At 37.4% G+C, this 24,719-nt stretch overlaps 3 protein-coding genes across 4 annotated transcripts in view; 1 reads left to right on the top strand and 2 right to left on the bottom strand.

Annotated features, from left to right (window-relative positions):
- On the bottom strand, positions 1–7,731 carry LOC138022113 (core-binding factor subunit beta-like). 2 transcript variants are annotated; one of them, XM_068869139.1, is made up of 6 exons: positions 7,477–7,731; positions 7,300–7,386; positions 7,062–7,163; positions 4,732–4,848; positions 2,870–3,009; positions 1–1,629 (listed from the first exon to the last, which is right to left on the bottom strand). In XM_068869139.1, exons 1-6 carry the CDS (start codon positions 7,552–7,554, stop codon positions 1,620–1,622), a joined length of 534 nt encoding a protein of 177 aa, XP_068725240.1. In that variant the 5' UTR covers positions 7,555–7,731; the 3' UTR covers positions 1–1,619. The 2 variants fall into 2 exon arrangements, with proteins under 2 accessions (XP_068725240.1, XP_068725239.1); XM_068869138.1 differs by having other exon boundaries at positions 990–1,629; positions 2,899–3,009.
- Positions 7,732–8,322: 591 nt separating this feature from the next.
- Positions 8,323–14,372, top strand: LOC138022112 (divergent protein kinase domain 1C-like). Its single transcript, XM_068869137.1, has 4 exons — positions 8,323–8,523; positions 10,501–10,717; positions 11,744–12,384; positions 13,924–14,372. The coding sequence occupies exons 1-4, from the start codon at positions 8,365–8,367 to the stop codon at positions 14,128–14,130; spliced, it is 1,224 nt and encodes a 407-aa protein (XP_068725238.1). The 5' UTR covers positions 8,323–8,364; the 3' UTR covers positions 14,131–14,372.
- The window catches only part of LOC138022110 (DNA replication factor Cdt1-like), a 14,708-nt gene continuing 4,121 nt past the window's right edge, over positions 14,133–24,719 (bottom strand). Inside the window, exons 3-9 of the mRNA XM_068869134.1 lie at positions 24,368–24,580; positions 23,481–23,706; positions 18,271–18,459; positions 17,254–17,430; positions 16,388–16,500; positions 16,044–16,132; positions 14,133–15,328 (exon numbers count right to left, since the gene is read on the bottom strand). Of these exons, the coding sequence (XP_068725235.1) occupies positions 15,177–15,328; positions 16,044–16,132; positions 16,388–16,500; positions 17,254–17,430; positions 18,271–18,459; positions 23,481–23,706; positions 24,368–24,580 (1,159 nt within the window). The 3' untranslated portion in view covers positions 14,133–15,176. The remainder of the gene's footprint in view (positions 15,329–16,043; positions 16,133–16,387; positions 16,501–17,253; positions 17,431–18,270; positions 18,460–23,480; positions 23,707–24,367; positions 24,581–24,719) is intronic.

Below are 24,719 nucleotides of genomic sequence, written 5' to 3'. Positions count from 1 at the left end.
TTAAAAGGCTTTAAATAAAATGTTAAATAACCTAAATATAATTTCAAATTTATATATTATTTTAAACAAATCCTAAAGGAAGCTCAAAAACATCCTAAGGAAGCAAAACAAGGTTACAGTGATTTGCTTTTTTTACAAATGCTTCCCATTCATGTTTTTCTTTGCTAGCTAAGTAAGAGTTATTTTTAGCAATATTTGTAAATACCGGTAACTAAAACTTCAAGGGGACGATAAAACCACAGTAAGTGTTGTCAGCTGTGGAACAAACGTACTGTGAGTTTGAAGGGATATGTCATAATTTCCAAGAGTAGGCACCTAAAATAGGGTAGGGGAGTTCCAGTGGTGGCTAAAAGACTTTGCGTGGGAGAGGTATGGATATTGAAGATCTGGGAATGTCTTCCCATGATTATTTACCATGACTCTGAGCATTGCTTGAGATAATTTTGCTAAAACTGTACATGATATTGACTGCAGTGCACTAAATGAAATCTCTCTTGTCCCAAAACTATAGCAAAAAATAAAATAAAGGAAAGCTTTACATGTTACATGTATGGGGAAAACTGTTACAATGAAAAATAATGGTTATTTTGATAAGTTACGAATATTGTATTACTCTCGTTTTCATAAAATGGATTATGGATTTCAATCCATTTTATCCCTACCATTACTGTAGTCACGCAAGTTCTCATTAAACCGCACATTACCATGGACTTACTTGGTGATCTTACATGCTGAGGGTCATTATTACTGCTGTATATGGCTAGGGCTTGTTGCCAACACAAAGAGTGCTCTGATTGGCCAAGTGCGAGGTCATTATTCTATCCTAATACCCGTGGACCAATTATAAAGAACAGGAAAATTCAGGAAATTCAAAAACCAACTCTCACTTCTCTGAATTCATTGATGTTTGTTGTGCCGTTGATTCTTGCAAATTTCAATGACATTCACCTTACCAAATTTAATCGTTTGTCTTAAAAATAAATATATTTTTTGGCCAAATAATTATGTGTTAGATCTCCTGACTTGTGTGTTTTTGAACTACTGATAAGCACCGGTATGGATATGAAGTGGTCATCTTTGCTTGAATCGACCATAAAGCCATGTAATAAAAAACTCAATTATTGACCTGAAACATGCAGTCTTTGCCAGAAAATCTCAAGCCTTTTCCTTGCTGCCTCAGTGTTAAGACTTTCCTGCAAAGGCCTTACTCTCAGTTAGTAAGAAATTGATAATAGATTGCATCCAGTAACTTTCAGAACTACAAGCCCTTCCACTTTCACTCAGTTTGTTAAATATGATGCAAACAATAATTTGCACAGCTTTTACGGTCTGGTGGCTTTTCTGTCATGCTAGAAGAGTAAGCAAAGGAAGAGCTACTCATGTGTTATAGCAAATTTCAATTTATGTGATAAAAATAGTGAAAATTATGAGAAATTGTGTAACTATCAATGTTTGATCTGAAAAGCTTAACCAGACATTTCCCAGGAGCTGACTGAGAATGTTATGCATGTGAAACAAATTTGCTCATTTTTTTCACAAAACTTTTATCCTTGAGCGAAGACAGTACTAGTCCAAATTTTCCTGTCATTTTTGTGTCCCATTTGATGAGGAGTGACCTCTTAGTTTTGCCTAAAAAACATAAAAGCATGATCTTATTGTCTTATTTCATTATCTTCTAGATTGTTTTAAACTTGAATAGACTTAAAAACATCATCTAAATTCACTCAAAAACCCATACCCCTTCATTTCTGATTGACACTTAAAGATTTCCTGACGATTTTTCCCTTCAACAGGGTCAGTTAGAGCATGAGAGGGTTAACTGACTTCTTTTTGGAGATTTGGTCCACAAAATTAAGAGAGTTTTAAACAAAATGGGTGTGTGAAAAACGAAGACCTAAAATCGAAGATAAGTCACCCAGAATAAATCAAACAAGAAATGACAAAGGAAATGATTTCTGTTCTTGTCCTGTTCTTTTCAAATGGCTGGAGAGTCAATTATTCAGGTGAATTATCTTGGGGTCTTTGTTTTCCACAAACCAACCTGGGCGTGTGCTGCTATTTATTGATAAATATTAATTTTTTCTGGGGGTAGAGGGAGGCCTTATCTGGGTCTTCAATCTTTGTTTTCCAGATCAATTCCTTTTCCACACACCCAAAACAAAACCTTCAAATTGATTGCAGAGGGAAAAAGTTCACTGTTGCATGGCCTTAGGAGAACAATAATATTTTTCTTTTTTTGTCAACAACAGCATTTATGTATAATAAATTTCTAAATTAACATCAATAATATAATATTGATAATAAATGACTGGATACTGTCTAAATTATTAAGACAGTATCCACATTTTGACAAAATACTATTTCTGTTTTAACTACTTGATATGCAGCCATGGAATTTATTGGAGATAAATGTTAACCTGTGTGGTTACTGCTAAAATTATAGGCTGTAATAATAGTATTGCCAATAATTCACTAGATCAGCTTTCTAATGATTAAAAATATTGCTCCTGAGAATCAATATGTAGGTAACATTAGAGCCTGAACTTGTGTGTTTCATCTGGAGTATCTCCTACATAATTGGGACAATATTTTATATCATATACTTTATACCATGACATGACCTGCATTCAGAATGATACTTAATATTTTTCACCCGCAGTAGGTGCTGGGGTTAATGTTTCAAGCATAAGGTACATTTGCAACACATATTAAAGAGGAAATTCTGATAACATTAATATTGCAAGCTAAATAACTTCATATTGTGGAACAAATATTATTACTCTGGGCAAAATTGTACTGGCTTAATTTATATTTACACAATACTGATAATAGAATGACAAAAAGTACAAACCATTCAACAGTTATTTACCTATAGCTGATACGCTGATGGCTACTTGCCTCAGACTCTTTGCGCTGTTGTTCTTCTCGCCACTGTCTTTGCCGGTCCTCAAAATCTGCTAATCGTCGTTTTGCTTGCTCTAATGTATCTTTCATAACTTTATCTTCAGACTAACATGAAAGTGGAAAGTCCTCATGAGTGAAACATGCTTTAATTGGGGGAAATCTTGGGCAACTTGTATACTCTAACCCCCATGCTAGGGTTTCTTTAATAACGCCTTACAAGATTAGAAAGCATATCAACAGGCCCCAAAAGCGAAAACCAAAATTTGGTTTATTGTCTGTGCGCATTGTTTCGTTCTTTCTTCTTTTCTCCTTTTCTCTCTGTTAAAATATCAGTCAGGTTAGGTTCAGGTCAGCAGGTCAAAAGGTTTTTTTTTTTTTTGGCTTTCCAAATTAAATGTTTGTTTTTTTTGTCATGATAGAAAATCCTGTAAACCCCTTCAGTCTCCTATAGTTTGACTAAATTAACTCTTTTAGTTCATTTGTGGTTGTAGTTAGAGCATTTCTATAAGCATATAAATCTTAATTGAATATTGAACTTTCCAATTATTATTTATTCACTCAGTATCTCTTTGATTATAATTAATTTGTTCCTTTGAGAAAATAAGTTACACTAGTGCAAGTAAAAATCCTTTTTGATGTTATTTGTCTCCTCTTGCACCTTGTTTGCAAGATCCTCAAGGAACTTATGCTTCCTGACCTACAGCACTGATTTAAACTCTTATCAGACAAATGATTTTAATACTTATGCCAAATATTGATAAGATGAAAGAGCTCTTATCTCATCTCTCATCTCTAAACTGCTACCACAGCTGCTAGGAAATTATTGCCCAGGGGAGATATAATTATCTGAGGACCCCTGGGGTTGCTTAAAAATTCAAGTACTAAGGGAAATTGGTTTTACTTTCCTCGATATTTTCCTGAGGAACAGCTAACTGGAGACTACTGTCTGATGAGGAACAAATGACTTACATGGATGTTAAAATAATGCTTCTGTTATGTTCACAAGAGATTATCCCCTCATTTGATATAATTTGAGAGATAAAGAATCAGTGATTTCATATTAACTCTCCAGGAGTTATACCAAGTGGAGTGTGATGAATTACGTGTGCTACAGTATAAATTATAACTGTAGTATAGCGGCACAATAGGTTCTATGATATTAAATTGCTCAAAGTCCTAATCAATTATCCTAAAGAAAGCAACAGGTTTATTCCCATTTGCTCATTAATACAATGACTCAGTTTTTGTTTAAAGAAATAAATGTGTCATTTTATCTCCTGCCATCTTGTCCTCTCTTAAGACGGAAGTTCGTTTATCTGCCAAAATGGATATAAGAATGATTGTTGACGACTGCACCTTTTCCTGTTTAAAAGACATTATGATCTCTGCAGGAGACTTCCAAAAATTGTATTTCTTAATAAGTATGTCTTTAAAATAAATAATTTGTGGTCAGTTTGTATTTACAATCAACATAGTTGGTCTGACCAATGTTATAAATAATTATTGAAAACTTTACCAGAACACCAAACAACACATGTTTACATTCATTCACCAGCCTTTGACTAAACAGAAGAAGTTGAATAAAGATAATTTTTATCATTCCTTCACTGAACCATCTTGGAGTTTTTTCCCCTGGAATTTTCTGGTGAAAAGGTTGCAATAATAAGGAAATACTATTTATACATGATACCATGGGCTCCTCATGACACAGATTAGTAAAATCAACTGAATTCTTGATTGGCATTTGTATTTTTGTCATGGGGGTTGAAATTGTCCAAAATAACAAAAATAAACACACAAGGGAAACAGTTATCAACAATGACTTACTTTAGCCTTATCCTCATCAAACTCCAAGTACCCAGCTCCGTCAAGTCTTTGAAGGTCTAACCATCCTTTCCATACAACACATACACCATTCATGATAAATCGGCTTTTTATGAATACCTATAGTAATCAAACAACACAGCAATTCAACCATGGATGTGTGTCTCAGGGGCAGGGCCAGGGCCAGGTGAAAATATAAAGCTCATTTTGCAAAAAAAAACATTTCCTGAGTTTCTCATCTACACAACACCAGGGCCTCCCATAAATCTGTAGCACATTAGACCAAAACTTGATATGGCCTTGGGATGATTGATACAATGTAAAAAAGATTTTGAATGTATTATTTTTATTATTAAGTGCACTACGTCTGTGAAAAATATCCCTGCAGAGATGCCTGTCTACATTTTCAAAATTTCCCTCGGAGCACTCCCAAGCACACCCTCACCCCCTATGGCTCTCCCTATTTACAAATATTGGCGCAACTCCACCCCATTACAGAGATAAATAATAATGTAATGATTTGGCACGGAATATCCATTCTAATGTAGTGAGCATATTTAAACTGTGTTTGTATATTTGGTTTACGCTAACTGCGTTCGTTTTACTTTTAAATTCACACGATGCTAATATACAGTAGTTAAGCAAATTGACAAAAAACAATTTAATTTTCTTGTTGTAAGAAAAATCTAATCGAGGCAATGGTGCAAACCAAAAGGCATTTTGTCCATAAACAAAGGGTGATAACATATGGAATTTTACTTTGATAGCGTGATGAAATTTTCAGCATAATTATATACGTGTTTCGCACGCAAACTTTTGTTTTTCACGTTTTCCTCACGACAGGGTTTAGGGGCCTCGTGTGAGCGAACTGACGAATATCAACGACAGAATCGGTCATATTTAACTGATTTTGTATTGAGCAATTTGTTTTTCAGCCATCCTTACAAAGCACTTGAATCAAGGAAAAAATGAGAAATTGATCACGTCATAATTGCGTCACATTTTACGAAGAAAATCAAATACAACTTTGTCAAAATAATCAGGCTGAGATAAAGTGCACCTGCACATATGAAGGAATTTCATCTTGCGAAAGATTATTTTAAGTCGAGGGCGACCTGCTAACAATCAAATGTCCTGAAAATTATGCAACTGAAAAGTTTTCGTGCCTTTACTGCCTTTTTTTGAAAAAAAGATCCAACTTCAGCACACACATTCCTTTGATAATTTTCAAATATTTTGAAACGCGATCAAATAAATGTTGCCATCTTAGAGTTCGTATAAACAAGAGCTTGCAATAGATTCTTTACTACTGCTTACAACATGAGTTATTGCCATAATCTGTTATTTTAAGATCGAGTTACAAGTGAGGTGAAGCAGAAAGACCTCAGGAATATCACGAATTTTCCGACACGAAATTTTAAGCGGCTTGTAAAAAAGCCGAGATTTTGAACTTAGCGTTATAATTGCCTATTTTGAAAACAAAACACCGGTACTCTTCAGTCTTTGCTTGTTTTCGCTTTTCGCAAAGTACTTTTTATTTTGTCTAAAATATATGATATTAGCGATCAGCCCCTCACGCAATCATGCAATTAATTGCTTTGGATTGAACTTATTCGAAAAAAGAAAATTCCGAGAAAGAATTTTTTTGTTTAGGAAATGATACACTAAAATAGCCGGAGCGAAGAAAGTCATTTCGAATGAGAAAGCCATTCAAATGCTGAAATGTTACACATTGTAAATAATTAATTTGTCAGCACGTGCAATTATGGGTCGTTGGCGACATGAAGTTGCGAATTCCCACAATCAAAAACGCCCGGTAAACCTTTCTTTGACATTCTGGTCAATTTTGTCAAGGGCCCTTTCCTCCACGGAAGACGCAGGTCCATGCCGACAATGTGTTTCCGCAGGATTTAATTTGAAAAATCGGAACGATTTCTCATACATAATTTACTGGAACCTGCTGCAAGTATCTTTAATAGCCAGATGTTTATACACAAATAAACTTTCTAAAAGAAATCTAGTCTGACGACCACTGACATAGCCATTAATTTTTTTCTTTCGATATTAAAAAGTGAATTTTTGCTCAGCGTGCCAATCGTCCCACAACATTAAACGCAAGGCTTCCCAAAACTGGCACTTTTCCAGTTTACTAGGAATACAGTTGTTCGAACTGATGCAAATCAGACTTTGAGTGAAATCCACCAATACACATCTATCGTAGCCATTAAATGGCATTATGCTTAAAATTACAAGGATTTTACGAAATAATTTGAAATAATTCGATGTTTTCCACCCCTGACATATATGCAAAATTTCTCATGAAGTTTCTTTACCTTGCCTGGTTCTCGATCAAAATCGAGATAGTCTTTAGGGACTGTTCCATCCTCTCCTTTTGGGAATTGTAAAGTGAAGTTGGTTCCGGATGACACAAAGGCCTAGATCATTATTGATAGAATTATTCGAGGCAATCGTTTAATGGCAAAAGGACATGAGTTTTTTCACGAAGACAAGCTTAAAGTACGTGGTGAAACATCTTGCCAAAAGTTTTATTCAACTCCGACAAGAACTTACCACATTCGCTTGACCATCGCGTGCTTCGGTTTGAAATCGAACAATTCGTTCCTCGTGCGATCTGTCCCGGTATCCCGTGTATTTGATCTGAAAATAAATGAAATTGATTCAATAGCTTCGATAGTGGCCATGTGAGTTAACAACTCTGTGATGTAACGCTGAACATTGTCAAATCACCTCGGTTTCTCGTGACATCTTCCTAAACAAGTCGTCGTTTTCAAACTTTTGCCTCTGTTCCGCTACAACTCGCGGCATTCTGTCGGGCGTTCTGTTAAATTACTATGTTCTTCACAAACTTTCAATTCTTGCCGCCTAAATTTGTATCAGATCAGTTAATGCGTGTCTGATTTTCTCGAAATTTCATACCTTTCATGACATAACTTCCGCTTTGTTGCTCTAAAAACAAACCTCTGCATAACGAAGAAAGCAACATGACAAGGTAATGTCAACACAATGAACCTGGAGAAACTCACCGCCGCCTCTGATTGGATAATAATATGTTCCATGCACAGATCGCACGCTTATGCATTCAGGTGTAACAAATTGCTCCATATTTGGTGAGTTGTCATTCCGACACGACAACCTGCTTCAGGCGTCTCCCACCAACGCTTTCCTTTTTACTTGCATTTACGTGCTAAAGGCAATGATTGATGACTTAATTCATTGAGTTACTGAAAAATACAGAGATTTCAAATTAAGCATTTTAAACGAATTAAAAATTGCTTCATTTGCTAGTATTCAACTGTTTGAAATAATTCAAACCGGAAAACAAGTTTCGCTTCTCTTTTCTTGTCAGCTATATCCTATTCGACAAGGCGCTGTAGTTTTACTATTCCATTGAATTTCGTTGTAATTTTGTACGTTTGTGACACGCGCTTTATAATAGTACGTGACCATGACGGGAATGCATTCAACCCCTGCACCACCAAAAAAAGTTTCCAGATTCCTCTCTTTCTTGACATCAAGTAAACCGATTCCGAATGTCACGTACTTTCCTCCTGCGTGAAGAACGTGACGCCAATGACGTGACATTTAAAATATCAGGAAACCCACGATTTGTGCGTGATGCGATTCCGGTGGAAACGTAACAAAAAATCGCTGTGTTGTATCTCTTTAGGCTTGTTTTCAGTCACAATTTGTTGGATTTTTAGCAATAATGTTGAAGTATTTGGGAAACAATATACTTGTGAGGAACTTCGGGCTGAAGAACGCGTTAGACAATTGGTAAGTGACAACTTGCACAATAAGGAAATGAAAATCAAAGCGGGTTCAAAGCAATAAAAATTACCGATTATAAGGAAACAGAAATCACAGAAGTTCAACGAAAACAAAAAAAAGGAAAAATTATATTACAAGCAAAGGACGTATGTACGTACGTATGTTATTCTTGAGGAATATCTGAAGTTATTAACGTGGCGAAATGCAAGCAAGTTGTCTTTGAGATATTTAACTCTGTCTCTTAAATAAACAAAACAGTCCCACGGGTACAGCCACGAAGTGGTTTTTCTTTCTGATTGGCCTCATTCAATTGCAAAACTGTTTCTTTAAATTGGCAAAGAGACAAAAACAAGCCTAATGGGTCAGGGGCACCCAACGAGACGCAAACGCCCTAGAGTGGCATTTCTGAGTTCCTAAATTGCAATGTGCGAAGACTGTTAACTTGATGAAAGACATTATCAACTAGAACAATTTGATGGGTTCGAAAGTTTTACGGGAAAAATCTTCTTTTCACACGGGATAAACATTGTCAAATGAGTTAAAGGCGCGATTCTTGCAAAACCTTTGACGCGCGTCAAAGTAGCCTGCGAGCAAGCTCTCCCTGCGAGTGAGATAGATGGGAAAGATATCTCTGGTATGCCCTTTGCATGCATGTTGAGGGTCCTACTAAGTGAGTAAATGAGTTGGAGAGCGAGCTTGTTCGGTGTTAACGTGCAAACTGTGGCTAGACTGGCTACGTGGCTCCGCAATGCATATGCGGCTATGTCTGGTTTCCATGGTACTTCTTCATCTCATGATCTCTTGCATGGATCACCCTTTTTGACGGTTCAAGAACGAGGTATACCCTGAGGTTCTTTTGCTATTGTTTGAGCCGCATAGCCACGTATCCGCAATTGTTTGGAGTGAACGGGCATTCTACAGTTAAAAGTTAAGCGCTGACTTGCTTTTGACTAACGTTAAATATACACAGTGAAGTCAAAGCCGGTGCAAAAATTGTGTTAATTTGTGAACTATCACTGCAAAAGTGCAATAAATCCACTTTTACTTTCCATGGGCTCAAGTTACCTTCCGTGAACTTTCCGGTGAACGATTTGCTTCCCAAAAAAGCTACCTGACCTTTTTGGGCCCGACAAGGTTTAAGGTATCTCCCTGATTAAGAATCTTCTAGGTGATGTTTCCTTATTACACTTTATTGTTTTCGAGAAATCTCGAACCTCTATTAAAGGAGTCGCTAGGGAAAAGAGTTTGATCGTAGCACGAGTCAAGTTCGAGCCCGAGTCAAGTTCGAGTCACGAGTCAAGTTCGAGTCAAGTTAAATTTTCCTTTTTTTTTTTAGTAGTTTTGTTTTTAATTGCTGTGTGAAAATAATGTACCAGAGGTAATTAGGCCTAATTAGGTCTTTTTAGGGCTAATTAGGCCTAAAATTAGCTTTCATGAATGTTTAGGGTACTTTTCTTTAGGCCTAATTAGGCCTAATTAGCCCTAAAAAGACCTAATTAGGCCTAATTACCTCTGGTACATTATTTTCACACAGCAATTAAAAACAAAACTACTAAAAAAAAAAGGAAAATTTAACTTGACTCGAACTTGACTCGTGACTCGAACTTGACTCGGGCTCGAACTTGACTCGTGCTACGATCAAACTCTAGGGAAAAATGTCGAAATTTGCAGGAACCTTCTACCTCCTACCGTTTTGAAGACAAGGATGCGTTGAAAACCCAGAGTAAAACGCTGGGGTTATATTTCATTCGTCAACATAAGCAGGTAAAATATGGTGTGGTACAAGCAATCACATAGACGTAGTTGTTGTTTCAAATGGCGACCTCGCCCAGTTTTTTGCTTTCAAACCTTCGCAAATAGAAAAGAAGCCTTCTTTCCGGTCCGCTCTGTCCTATTCCCTCCAGTCGGGTTAATTTAAAAGTAACACCTTTGAATTTTAAAAGACAGCCGATATTGATAGGAAGCGTCTCATTGCATTTCAAGTGCAGGGAATACAATAGAGGCATCACTGGAGGAAATCTCTGCAACGACTTGTGCAAAAGGAATGAGCTTGTTCTCCAGGATTGCCGTGCACATAAAAATACCACTATTGTGTTTTCTGGGATATGGAAAAATAAATCCATTGTGTTCAAGACAAAAAGGCAGCCACGACATTTTATATCTTTGAAAGATCTTATCTTCACAGGCACCGACTATGATGGTGAGTTGAAAAGTGTTTTTTTAAAGAGCTCATGTTACAAACTGATTAATTGACATGTATGGACTTTGTTATAAACTAACTACAGCTGTACTTTATTCTTGGCAATTACCCCAAAAATATTGCCTAAGTAAAATTCCTTGTTATATAAAATAAATGTAAAAATTCTTACCACAGGTTGCATTGGTAAAAACAATTTTGCCCCACTGCTCCTTCAAAATCAAATTGTTACTTTTGACCTGAAATCCTGTGTACTGTCAAATCTGTGAATGTGAGCATTTGATTTATATTCATATCTCCCGGGGGTGGGACTCCCATATGAAACAGACGGGGATGCTCGTCGTTTCGCTTAGGGGTGTAAATTTTGGATTTTGGTCTCGCTTAGGGTGTTCCGGGCAAAGCGCCAATATTTTATGCCAGCAAGGTCTCGTTTAGGGTTCCGCGAAGTAACACAGAATTACGCGAAGAGAAACAGAAGTCAAATTTCCTTTTAAATTTTCTTTTTAGATAAAAGCATTCGATGATTATGCCTTTTTCTCATTAAAACTCATTGCGTGTCGTATTTTTGTGTTTTTAAACGGTCTCTTTTAGGGGTCAAAATTTGATTAAGCCACACCTAGATTGGTCTCCTTTAGGGGTTAAATACAAAATTTCCGACGAGCATCCCCGTCTGTTTCATATGGGAGTCCCCCCCCCCCCCCCCGGGTCATATCTAAAGCAATAATTTTATTATTGTGCAAAAGAGAAGCTAATTGTAAAGAGTTTCTACACTAAGATAATTGTGTAAATTGGAGAGGTTCTGATGTCGATATTTAATCTGCACTCCTCAGGGCCTTATTTTCTGAGAAAAACAACCCCAGAAAAAAAGGGTACAGGCAATCTTGAAAAAATGAATGAGTGTCTGCTGGATTCGCAGGCTGTTTTTTTTTCTGCTAGTAGAAAATTCTGGTCTTTAATTTTTTATCATGCAGAACAGGTGGCCATTAGAGGTTTAAGTACAGTACTAAACAATATTTTTACTGCTTTCAGGTGATAAGCCAGCACAGAACCAGGGCAGAATTCTTAATGTCTTCACTACTCATGTATTTGAACATATTATAGATCAACTGTCACTGGAGAAACTTAGACACACCATGACACCAAAAAGAGCATTGAAACATCTTTGGCATCCCCACACTATGGAAAAACTATCATGGGCTGATATGTCAAGCCTGTGGGTATTGATACAGAGAGATGAATTTATCAAGCTACAGTTACTGCAGGACATGAAACACATACCACAAGTGTATGGTTTCTGTGGAACTTTCTATGCAGTAGAGAAAGTTGATACCCTGAGGGAGGAAGGGTTTTCTCTTTTTAAAAGACCAATTCCATGGGGAAAACGCTTGCGAATTTCCCTAGAATTTTTAGAACTTGTACAAGAGTTTTTAACATCAAGATTGGGACACCTTTATCACTGTGATGTCCAGCCAGCCAATTTTGGCATCACCAAAGATATGCGAGTTGTTGCCCTGGATATTGACAGTGTATTTCCTACAAAACTAATGAAAGACTTCCTTGAACAACCAATTTGTGTGAGTGATAAGCAATGTGACTTCTTCGATTGCTTTTCTTCTTGTAATCAGACTGTCCAACACTGCACCAGAAACATTTTAACCAACAATTTACAGGTAAGGGTAACATTTTTGGTATAAATTTTAACAGAACAGTGTTGAAAGGTCATCATATGCACTAAACTTACCTAATCTCGTTTTTGACACAGAAGGGGTTATTTAGATGTGTTAACTTGTTTGCCAAAGCTTTAAAATTTATTTATAAATGGGCGAGTAACATTTTGCAGTAAAGTATGGCCAGATAGTTTCATTTCCATTTTATTGTTTTGTTTTGGTCTTTTTAAACTGTGTTAAGCAGTTTCGATTCGGTGTGATTTTTCATTCACTGGAGGCATTTATTTAAGCTACAAGAAACCCCTCTTTCGCTTACTGTCAAATGTGTGACATAGTTCTTCTCCAATGACAACCTTTTTGCTTGAAATTGAATAAATAAACAAATAAAAATGAGAAAAATGTGACATCCAGATGCAAAAGAGCACAACTGGAAGCTATGTGCTTATTTTGCATCCAGATGTGGCTCGCTGCATGGGTAGATTAGGGAATGTAAGATCCACAACGGCGTCGGTCGACGAAAACGTCACCTCAAAATGTAACTCTCCTTTATCATAAGTCTTTTGCGATTATTCAGTCTCTTTCACGTCCTACAATGTGGGCGAAGTATCCTAAAAATAAATTGGTACGAGCGGTTTCAGAGTTAAAATAGAGAATGAGAGATTCTCTGTTGCATGCTCACGTTGTCATCAAAACTTCAAATTTGGTGATTTCACGTCGTTGTGTTGTAGAGGACCGCTAAGATACTTGCTAAAATCCGTGCTGCACGTGCAGCAAGATTATGTATGCTCTTTTAACCAATGATATTATTGCTTTGTGGCGTTGTCGTAGTCGTAGCCGTCGTCGTTTCTTAAATTCCCTATTAACTGTCTGAGGGACTGCTTGCAATCTACCACTTTTAAGAATAATAACAAAATCTCTATCCTTATGTTTTTGCTCAAAAGTCCACTTCCGTTGATTATTCAAGAAAACTCATCTGCCTATGAAGAACCCTGTGAAGGTCACTTCTTTGTTCATATTCTCTCGATCAAATTAGAATAGACCCTTCTCCAAAATGGCAAATGAGCAAATGGCAAATGAGTTAATAAAATTTAACTGAATGAAAACCCAACACCAGAAATAGCACGAGGACCTTTACTTTAGTAACCCTGCAAAGTTTCAGCATATTAGCTGTTATATCAGCTGAGAAAATGAAAGTTGAAATTTGACAAAATTGAAGACATTATTTTGTATGACTGGGGGTATACGCCATACCCCCAGTCATACAAACATCTGCAACTTGCATTTTCTCAGCTGATATTACACCTGATATGCCAAAACTGTGCAGGGTTACTAAAGCAAAGGTGCTCTTACTATTTGTGGTATTATTTAATTTAAACTTATTTGAATTTTTGGCTGCCATTTTGGAGAAGGGTCTGTTCTTTTCACCAAAAGAAATAAAGTAGAGAATTGTTACTTGTTTTTACTCCAAAATGAACTCATCCGTATTGCCACCTCAATAAGGAAGTAAAAATGGTATGATGATTATTTCTTTCAATGTTTTAGGTGATTTGCCAAAATATTTTTGTGTCACATTGGGAGCAAACAGGACTCCTGCAGAGAGCACCAGTCTCAGCTCAAAACAAGTTGTCCAGAGTCTTGACAGAGTGTGCATCTGAAAAGCTGTTACCATGGAAACACAGCAAAGAGCAGAGGATACATAAACAGCTGAAGAAAATTCTCACTGAACTTGCAACAGGAAAGAATAGATAAAATAAAGTTCCATTTCATTGATTTAATTATTACATCCCTCAGATAGTACAACATTTTCTGGCAAGTGTTTCCAGTTGTTCATGTGAAACAAAGTTATGAAACTGTTTGAATCTTGCAACTATTTTAAAATACCACAGGATTTGTTTTTCAAAGAATTTTGTCGCATGCTTCTTGACTTCAACTAGTTTCCTTTCCAGTGCACCTTATTACATCTGAGCTACAATAAATATCTTACTAACCTCATTTTCTCAGCCCATACTATAAGGTGTGGATCTTCGTCCCCCCCCCCCCCTCCCCCATTGCCATAAATAAATTTAAAAAACTCAGTTCTTAACTTATATTACAGACCTTGAACTCGATTAGTTAGAGGAAATGTATTAAATTGAGATACCCACAACTAATGCAACAAATAAAAATAAGTCATTCAGCCACTTGAGGTGTCTAGCACCAAGTATGGCTGTTTTTAATAGAAATACAAAGACTTCCAACGGTTCTTACATTTGCACAATGTCTAGAAAATTTCATCAACCATTCAAGTAACTGTGAATAAACAGCCTGGTCAATCCTTGTGCATCATACATGTAAATATTATAAAAAGTAATGATTGAAAACAGTGCTGGTCTATAAAAACGTAAAAACTTTTTAAACTTTTTTACAAGCAGAAAGTACCTTTGATAAAAAAATCATCTATTATAATGATTATTTTACATGTACAAATGGATTTGACAACATCAATGAAATGGAAACTGAACTATTTCAATAAGCAACAGACTTAAATCACATTCCTTTGTGCAAAAATGCACCCAAAAGTTTACATGCATCAAGTCAACTCCAAAACAGATTGAAACAGAGGAGGTAGTATGCAAAATTCAAGCATATAACTTAATTGCTTTAACTGTGCAAGAATCTGACATTAATGAGAAACGCAATTAGCTTGTTTGTATTGGAGGGCCAGTATCACAAGTTTTAAAACAATGCCAAGAAGACTTCAGGGGATTTGTCCTTGACAAGGACACTTTTCCCATGCGAGCCCTGTTGTCACATTATCAGTGGATTTCTTTTGTCATAAGCTTGTTTATTACATTGTTGACATCAGCTGTCTTGTTGATCTTTATATATGAACATTTCCGTACCATAAGAACTGATATCCATTCAGGAAGGAGCTGGGACATGAACCTGATGTGTTCCTCAACTTGAACTGCGATGAAAAAGAAACCAAACATTACGATCTTTAAAACATTTTTCGATGGTGACTCGGGATACTTGGAAATGTGAGTGTGCCCTTGAAACAGCTACAAATTTTGGATGCCCTTTCCACTACTTGGTCAAGTCTAATGAAATGTTCTTTCATCCCATTAAATGTAGCATTTTTCAAATGCCAAGTCAAGTTGCTCTTCACAATATTATGTTAGGTATTTGAAGGACTCAAAGTATACCCATTACATGCATCTTGTGAATTGTCGCCACATATTAATTCATTTAACTTGTCCTTGTTGAGTTACTTTACAATGCTTTAGATCATAAGAATAGAAGTATTATTAAACTCATCGCAAATATATGAGCTTGGGAATTGGTGCCTATATAGTGTTGGCCATGGACCTGACGCAGTCCAGGAAGTGCAAAAATTAAAGTAATCATATGATGCAAGACTGACTGTACTCGGCCAAGATTTGCACTGAATGATTGCAATTATCCCACAGGCCAGGGTCACCCCACAGATGCGTATAGCAAATACATTGGCTTGGGGTTCACTTTGTCTGAATAAATTCTTTCCTCACTAGCTTGGAGATGGATAAGCATGGATAGATCCTTATTTATGGGGTTGGGCGTGGTCCATGAACTTTGTGCACTAATGTTCATACACCTGCAAATACTGTAAAAAAAAACTGTAAATCAACAAACAATTAACATACCAGGGGATAGAGAGGTCTTGTAGCTTTCCGAGAGTTTTACTGTTGCATCTTCAAGAGGGATAGCGGCTTTGCGCTCAGCAGAGAAGTAACTGGAGTAAAGTCAAGGGTATACTTAAGTTTTGTAAGCTAACTTGACCATCTTCTGTGCAAAACTGAAGTCAACCACACTTGAAAGCATTCCACCTAATTTGTTAAGAGTTCGATTTCCCTTTGACATCAGTTGAGACAGTCTATGACATCTTGACAGCATTTATTCTTTGTTATTTTGTCAATGTCCTAAAAAAAGAATAAAGTATAAAGCCACAATCTTCTATTCAGGGTGATATTCCCAACAAAAAGGATACGCTTTTAGTATTCGGCACAATTCTGGAAGACGCTCTTTCATTGCAAGTTTCTTGTCAACTATAGGGTCTCTCATCATGCTTTCCTCAATTTTCCTTGCTTGCTTCTGGCGAATCTATAACAAGAAAACAATTTGACAAGATAACAATCTAATCTTTAATCTAAAAGAGGAATTTCACAGAAATACCCCCCCTACTACACTTAGCTATGAGCTGGTACTTAAAACACAAATGCCACAGAAAATTACACAAAACATTGTCTGATATTATCAATTCAAAGACTTGCAGTTTAATTATCAAAAATGGTATGTAACATCTATCAAAAAGATTATCAAAGATAGGGATTTGAGCCAATAGAGTAGTATTGTGGATAATCCCTCGCACCCCTGCAGGATCTTCTCCGCCCACGTAAAAGCAGAGCTTTGCGTAGTAGATCCCATCCCTACCACATCCCAAGTGTCAAAATGGAGAGATTTAAGAAATACTTTGTAAATAGATGCCTCTTCGACTTAAAATAAATCCTAATTTAGTACTTTGCATTTTAATACAGTTTTAACTGCATTTTATATTATGTTGTAGGTCTTAACGTTTGTTTAACGACTTCAATAAAGACCTTATTATTATTATTATTATTATTATTATTATTAGATGCCTGAGGAGTCAATGATTAATCAATCAAAAACTATGTCCCCTCCATTAACAACAAAGTCAAGGTGATTGGATGATGGCATTCCCACTTGACCAGGCACGGTGGAAATAAAATTTGTCTGTGGCAAGCAAACTACCAAAGACTTCAGAAAGAAAGGACAAAACCAGTAAAGTTGTTTTCTTCCAAATATTGCATCATGTTCTAAAACAGGTACAGCTACCTTATTTAACAAGTCCTGTGAGATCCCTTTCAAGGCTGAGTCATTCTTGTTGTTCTTGATAGGTGAATTTCCGGCAGTTCTTGAAGTTTTGTTTTCTGTCAGGTTGGTGTCCTTCATTTCCACTTTGGATTCCTTGTCATCATTGTCTTTAGCAACCGTCCTCAGTGCCTTTTCAACCTATTAAGGAAAAAAGCATTTCATGAGGAATTAAAGCAGGAAAAGAAATAACACCATCTAAATCCTGGCACGTTAATGGCAGCTTCATTTAATTTAGATTGCAGCCACTCTTTTTCACATGGGACTGAATGAAGTTTGGCCAAAATTACTTAAACTACACAAAGGCTGGCCAAGGCATTCTCCTAAATCAGTTATAAAGAGTTCTTCAGCCATTTTACAGTGGTCCTGCTGAGATCAAGCCACTTTGTGTGCTTTGTTCACCTCAGTTACTCCTGTTTGTTTCCTCATTCTTAGGTATTTAGTTTTCCAAAGAAAAAAAAATCAGCTAATATACACTCAGTACATCAGAACATTGTAGTAGAGAAAATATAGTCTTCAAGTTTTACTAACAAATAAGCCAAACAAAATTAATTTTACCCCATAAGCGAAAATTTAGTCTTCAACTTTCACTAACAAATAAGCCAAACAAAATTAATTTTACCCCATAAGCGAAAATTTAGTCTTCAACTTTCACTAACAAATAAGCCAAACAAAATTAATTTTACCCCATAAGCGAAAATATAGTCTTCAAGTTTTACTAACAAATAAGCCAAACAAAATTAATTTTACCCCATAAGCGAAAATTTAGTCTTCAACTTTCACTAACAAATAAGCCAAACAAAATTAATTTTACCCCATAACAATACAAATGAACTTATATTGGAGTTTGTTCTCAAATAGTCTTGTCAAGAGGGTTCCCTCCCACCTCCAAAAAAAACTGTTGATTAATTACAGCCCATTAATTTTACGACCTACGCCAATGATGTTCTTGTGACACACAAATACATGTGGACTACCCACCCTTGGTGCTATCATATCTCGTGCTTTTTCCAATACATCATGAGCACTGTTATATGTTTTAACGACTGGAGGTTGGGGAAGTTCAGCCTCGGCAATATCTGGGACATTGTCAACACGGAACTTAGGATGCCACCGAATAATTTTCTCATCATCAACTGACACAGAGGGGTTTAGATTCTGGAGGAAGCTCTAAGAAATAGAACATAAAAAAGAATTAAAACTACATCTACTGTACATTAAATAGTGGGATAAAAAATGTACTGAATTTGTGAGTGAGTGAGAGTGGTTTAAGGGTTGTTTAGTTCTAAGGGAGGTTTGTAACATGCGTGATTTGAACCAGTTGTAGTCACAGCTGGAAGTATTTCCTGGGGCAAAACTGATGCTATAAAACAACAAAAAGAGAATAATTAATGGTAATGAGGCGATGATCAAAAAAGAAAGAAAGAAAGTGAAAACTAGAAATGCACGCAACTCCAACCTTGTCCAGCCTTCAGGACCACAGAATAGGCAGAAATAGGGTGCTAAAAAAGCGACAGAAAACCCATGAAAATTATTCCACAAACTGAAATTTTTTCCAACGGCGCTCAGATCACATGATCTGAGATGATGAAAGAATACACAATTTGGGCAAGCTACAACTGGCTACAGTTACACAGTTATCCAATGGCTGGATCCCTGTCCAGTACTATTAATCCTTGTGATAAACATGGGATAATTTCAAGATCTTTGAAAGATCTTTAAGTGCCGAAAATAATTTTGTGATAAGTCCTATTAGATCACTGTTTGTTTAAATGTTTTGCAAATGTAGGCTCATCTTTCAAATTTGTGGCATGAAATTCAAGTTCAAGAGCTAATCTTTTGAAGTTTCTGCACTGCACTACAATAGCTGAATTTGTTTGTTTGAAGTTTCTGTTTCTTTTTTATAAATCAGTAATGTGCGTTTGCATAACAACCCATGTAGCTAAAATGTACACATAAAATAGTAATCAATCTTATATGACACAAGCTTGCATGTTTCACAGCGATACACAAGTGTGTGCGGCCTTCGGCTCAGCAGTCATACATTCAGGTACAGACTACATGGATCACGGTGGAACCTAGAAGTTGTCCTGCCATTGGTGGTGCTCTCAGTACTATATCCTATAGCTCATAAGGGGCTATGTGTGCAACGGTCTTCAAGCTGGCAGCTGTACCAGGGTAGTTTTTTTCCAGGCCTTGGCGTTAGCAGTTACTCACCCAAGCACAGGCTCATGGTTTTCAGTGGTATACCAGTGTTGCAACTGGCAGGTCAGCAGTCTTACACAAAGGTGCAGGCAGTATGGTTCTTGGTAGAGCTTAGTCATCTAGCCATTGTCTCCGTGCTCGAGTGCGATCTCCTATAGCTTATTGGTGTCTATGCATGCAGCAGTCTTTGAGCTTGGCTGTTTTCAAGCATAACAGTGTACAGGCTTGGTGGTTTTGTGCCTCTTGGTCTTTGAGCTTTAGGCCTTTGGGTTAACAGGTACTCAGCCAGGCACAGGCTCTAAGAAGTATACCAGTGTCACAGCCTTTGGGTCAGCAGTCACATGCACCAGTGCAGGCTGTATGGCTGATCACGGTCTACTGGCCCAACTGAGGCTTCCATGTTTTTTATGAGCAGTTTGTGGTTTGCACGTTGCAGCAGGTCTACAGGCTGTTAGCGGCTCTCCAGTCAGCATGGTTAGCAGATCTGTGGTCATTGGGTGGCGTCTGAATTGGGCGTGTTCGGGACTCTGGCTTGGGCATGTGGTTTGTCAGGTTTTGCGAGCCATCGGTGCACTCTCCATCTTGGAGCTGGCTGCCAATAGTGGAAGCTCCAGGATGTTTCAGGCACCCAACCTCCACTTAGTGACGCAGTTGTTAAATGAGGTTAAATGCAGTTTAACTGAGTTAACAACTACGAGCAACTGCAGTCAGTTGTTGTCAGTGGTTTTAATTATATTTGCACATCCATTACTAAGATTCCTCTTGCTTTGCGTGGTACAGCTTATTCAACGGTATGGCAGGAAGAAGGAGCATTTTGTGTGGAGGGTTTAGCGGTTTTCCCTCCCCCCTCTACTTCCCACTGTTTATCAGTGTGACCGGTGCCTGTCTTTTTGAGGGAGTGGGGGTTCATGGCTGGTTTGTCCGGTTTTTCCAGGCATCGGTGCAGTCTCCATCTTGGAACTGGCTGCCAATAATGGAAGCTCCAGGATGGATCAGGCACCCAACCTCCACTTAGCGAGACAGTTGTTAAAGAATGAAATACCGTAGTTATTCGGTTATAAGGCGCAAGTTAGTGCTAAAATTGGGGTACCTCTTATAGCCAAGTATTTTCACAACAAAATCTTAAAATCACAATTTGAGAAGAATTTGAAGTTTAAACAACACAAGAAAAGGACACTAGTTGTCAATTAAAAAAAACAATAGTGCTTTTAGAGGCCTCTAGAGAAAAGCAAACAAACGGAAATTTGCATACATGCTTAAAAGCACGTGCTCAGTAATGTGATACCCATGACAACAATACAATCGTTCGAACCTTCTTTCGAATTCCGAGAATCATGTTTGTCGCTCGCATGAAAAGTTTCTTCTCTGAACAAACAGTGTGGAGATAAAACATACCTCCTTCGTTCATCCAGCCTTTCTTGTGCACTGAAATTTGCATCCTTGGTGGCGTGTTGATATTCAGCTGTCGAACACCTTTGAATATGACTTTCAGTGGGAGTTTTTTGCCATTTGCTTTCGCTTGAACTCTCACTATTTATTAAGTCAGAAGGTTCAAATAAAAGTGTATGCGTTGCACGTTCATCATTTCAGGTGTCAACTTTTAGCTTTTGTTTTAACGTATATCATTAAATGCGTGATTTTTTCACTTTGTTTACATTGACAAAAAGAGTTCGCATGCCAATTGTGTAAGGATAATTGTTCTCAAATTCATCACATCCTTTTGGTAACTCTCAATTTTTTGGTGCGTCTTATAACCGAGTATTTTTGCGTAATTTTCAGTTTGAGAACTTAGCTTGATTAAATTGCTTAGTTTGGGGTGCGTCTTATAAACGAGTGCGCCTTATAACCGAATAACTACAGTAATGTAATCAATTTCAAAGCTCGTCCAAGCTCTAAGATCATTTCCACAAAAAAAAACACTGCTTTGACAACAGTCAAGAAATTTTGATATTTGGTCTTTATGTCAAACCAAAAATTACTCAGTACAAAGATTTTGAGAAAGTGGAAAATTACATTCAAATTACAGTACCGCTCAGATATACGTTAACCAAAAAACGCGCATAATACGAGTATAAATTTACGCGTATGTGCGTATAAGTATACGCGTATGTGCGTATAAATAGCCGCGTATGTGCGTATAAGTATACGCGTATGTGCGTATAAGTATACGCGTATGTGCGTATACATATACGCATATGTGCGTATAAAAATGCGTATATAAGCACAAACGCATATACGCGTCTGTTCATTAGTATGTATGAGCTGGCTTATTGTCTTTCTATTGTTAGCGGGTTATTGTTCTAAAGAATAGCTTGACAGCACTAAAAACTACACGACCACGAACTCATGAAGACTTCTCCTGATACGCTGTTGCAAGTGTACGCGAGTTAGATAGAAAGCATGTGCTTATCGATATAAACGCGTTATCCTTTTCAAACGGAACTTTCATGAGCAGACGAGATGTTCTTCATCACTTACCAACACTACATCCATCGCAACTGCTTTGGAATGTGTTCAAAATAAATTTAATACCGGTGTGTCGTATTTCAGCAGAATCAACAAAGAAACCCGTTTGTGAACAGCGTTCTGAATACGAATCCACACAGGATGTTTCCTTTATGGCTTGCACAATCGATAAAATTTTTTTCTTAGAAACTTTTCCATTCATTATACATACACGTAAAAGAAGTTCTACCAGGGCATTTTAATCGTATTGCGTTACCTGTCACGACTACGTGTTGTTCCGACTCATGACTGACGCGTATGCAAATTTTGATGAATTTGACTCGCCTCTAGTTTAGTTAAAAGTTTCAAAAATCGATGGTCACGATAACTAAATCTCAACACAGCAACGCCGCCTATGTCAACAATTTGTTCGCCAACTTTGTAGCCTGCGAATACAGCTGCCTCTCATCGCTGTCGTCTGATTTACCGTTTCGCGCGAAACTCGACTGTTTACTCAAAGATTGTGAACATGCGAAACCACGTGTTAATCATTCGACTAACTTTTATTTAAGCTTGTAAAGATTCGCTTTGCAGTTGAAACCTTGAAATAATTATTTGGTTAAAAAAAAAAAAATACTGTTTGAATAAACGATCTGTGTCAAGTAGAACCGGAGATATAATTTTTTCGACAAGGTCTTCGGAACACTTTAGACAAACACCTCGCAAGCGACTTGCCGACGCGGCTGCCGAAACACAGAACTTTTCATTGGAGTAAAAAATAATTAAGCGTGAGCAGCGCGCAATAGAAACTTTGATAAACAATTATTTGGTTAAATAAAAAGCATTTTACTGTTTGAATGAACGATCTGTGTTAAATATAACCAGAGATATAATTTTTTCGACAAGGTCTTCGGAACACTTTATACAAACATCTCGCAAGCGACTTGCCGACGCGACTGCCGAAACACAGGACTTTTCCTTGAAGCGCCGCACCATTGAAACTTTGATAAACAATTTTTTCGTCAAGCAGCATTTTACCGTTTGAATAAATGATCTGGGTCTAATATAACCAGAGATATAATTTTTTCGACGTGATCGATCTTAAGCTAAGAACGCTAAATTCAGACAATAAACATTTCGATGCGACGTGCGTGTTTGTAACATGATCTGCATTAGCTTTATTAGACTCTCAATTAAACACAAAGAAAATTTTTCGTCGTGAATAACAAAGACACAACAGACGCGCATGTTTATGCGTATATACGCGTATAACTATATGCGTATGTGCGTATAACCATACGCGTATGTGCGTATAACTATACGCATATGTGCGTATAATCATACGCGTATATGCGTATAAAACACGTCTGCGCAGTTAACGTATATCTGAGCGGTACTGTACAAGGACTTTTGCAAGGTCATAAAGATCTTCAGATACTGCAATGAGCCTTCCTTATACATGATCCCAAAAGATGTAAATGAAGACCAGGGAAAATTCACAGTTCAAACGTAATGTAGGTACTAAGCTGAATAACAGGTACCTGGTGATGTTTCTTGGTTAATCTTAGCAGGTTTTTCTGAAAGACATCTCTGCGAGCCAACAACTCGGTTGCTGTCAATGTCAGTTTGTTATGTGACTTTTCCCCTCTTCCAAACTCAATCGTCAACTCAAACACTGAGGACTTTCCAGCAATTTTGTCTTGACGAAATTCCAGCGACGACGGGTAAACTGCTTTTATTTGTGCCAGCTGTCTCTTATCAAACCTCCTGCAGGTGAATAAACATGGTCACATTCATCCACTCCTTCAATCAATCACTCATTCATACATACCCTTACCATATATTTTTACCTTTAGATAGCTTGAGTAACATGCACTTTTGCTATGCAAAACCGGCAATGTGACAACCCAGACCATTAACCACCTGAGTCAACTATAATTATTATATTTCACACCACAAAGAAAACAGGAGAAGTATGTGTTCTTTCACATCCCACAATCCTTCAAATAATATTTTAAATGAAAAAGGTTACTTACTTTCTCGACATCTGCTGCACAGCAGAGAGGCAGTGGCCTCATGGTTAGTGGGCTCGACTCCGGATCAAGTGGTCCGGGTTCGGGTCCTAGCTGGGGACATTGTGTTGTGTTCTTGGGCAGGCAAGTTTACTCTCACGGTGCCTCTCTCCACCCAGGTGTATAAAATTGGGTACCAGCGAATCTAATGCTGGGGGTACCCCTGCGATGGACTGGCATCCCATCCAAGGGGGAGTAGAAATACTCCTAGTCGCTTCATGCTACAGAAACTGGGAGATCAGCGCCAGCCTGATGGGCCTTCTAGGCTCGTAGCAGACTTTACCTAACTACCTGCCTACCTACCTATTTCAGCCACAATCCTTCGCATTATATTTTGAATAAAAAAGGTTACTTACTTTCTCGACATCTGCTGCACTGCATCCCTGAGTTTTGTAAATGTGCATTTTTCTTTTCTCTGTCCTAACAAATTGAGCACTGTGTCAGTGCAACGGAACATCTCCGCCAAAGCCTTGTACTTGTAGGGGAGGGGTAGAGAGAGGGAGGACTCTTCTGATGAACTGGGCTGTGCCAAGGTATGGAACCTTTCAAACGCTGGTGCTTCCTTTGTACTTAAAGATAAAAAATGTTATTATTATCAGAAATTTGATAAACACATCAAGGGAAACATAATTTTAAGTGAAAAAGTCCAAACAATGTCCACCTGAAAATCAAAGTTGTGATGGTACAAGCGAGCGCTGCACTGCCTGG

The sequence above is a fragment of the Montipora capricornis genome, chromosome 10 (genome assembly GCF_036669925.1).
Source record: "Montipora capricornis isolate CH-2021 chromosome 10, ASM3666992v2, whole genome shotgun sequence".
Lineage (NCBI taxonomy): Eukaryota > Metazoa > Cnidaria > Anthozoa > Scleractinia > Acroporidae > Montipora > Montipora capricornis.
The sequence above is the reverse complement of the archived record's forward strand: the minus strand, read 5'-3'. Positions and strand labels throughout refer to the sequence as shown.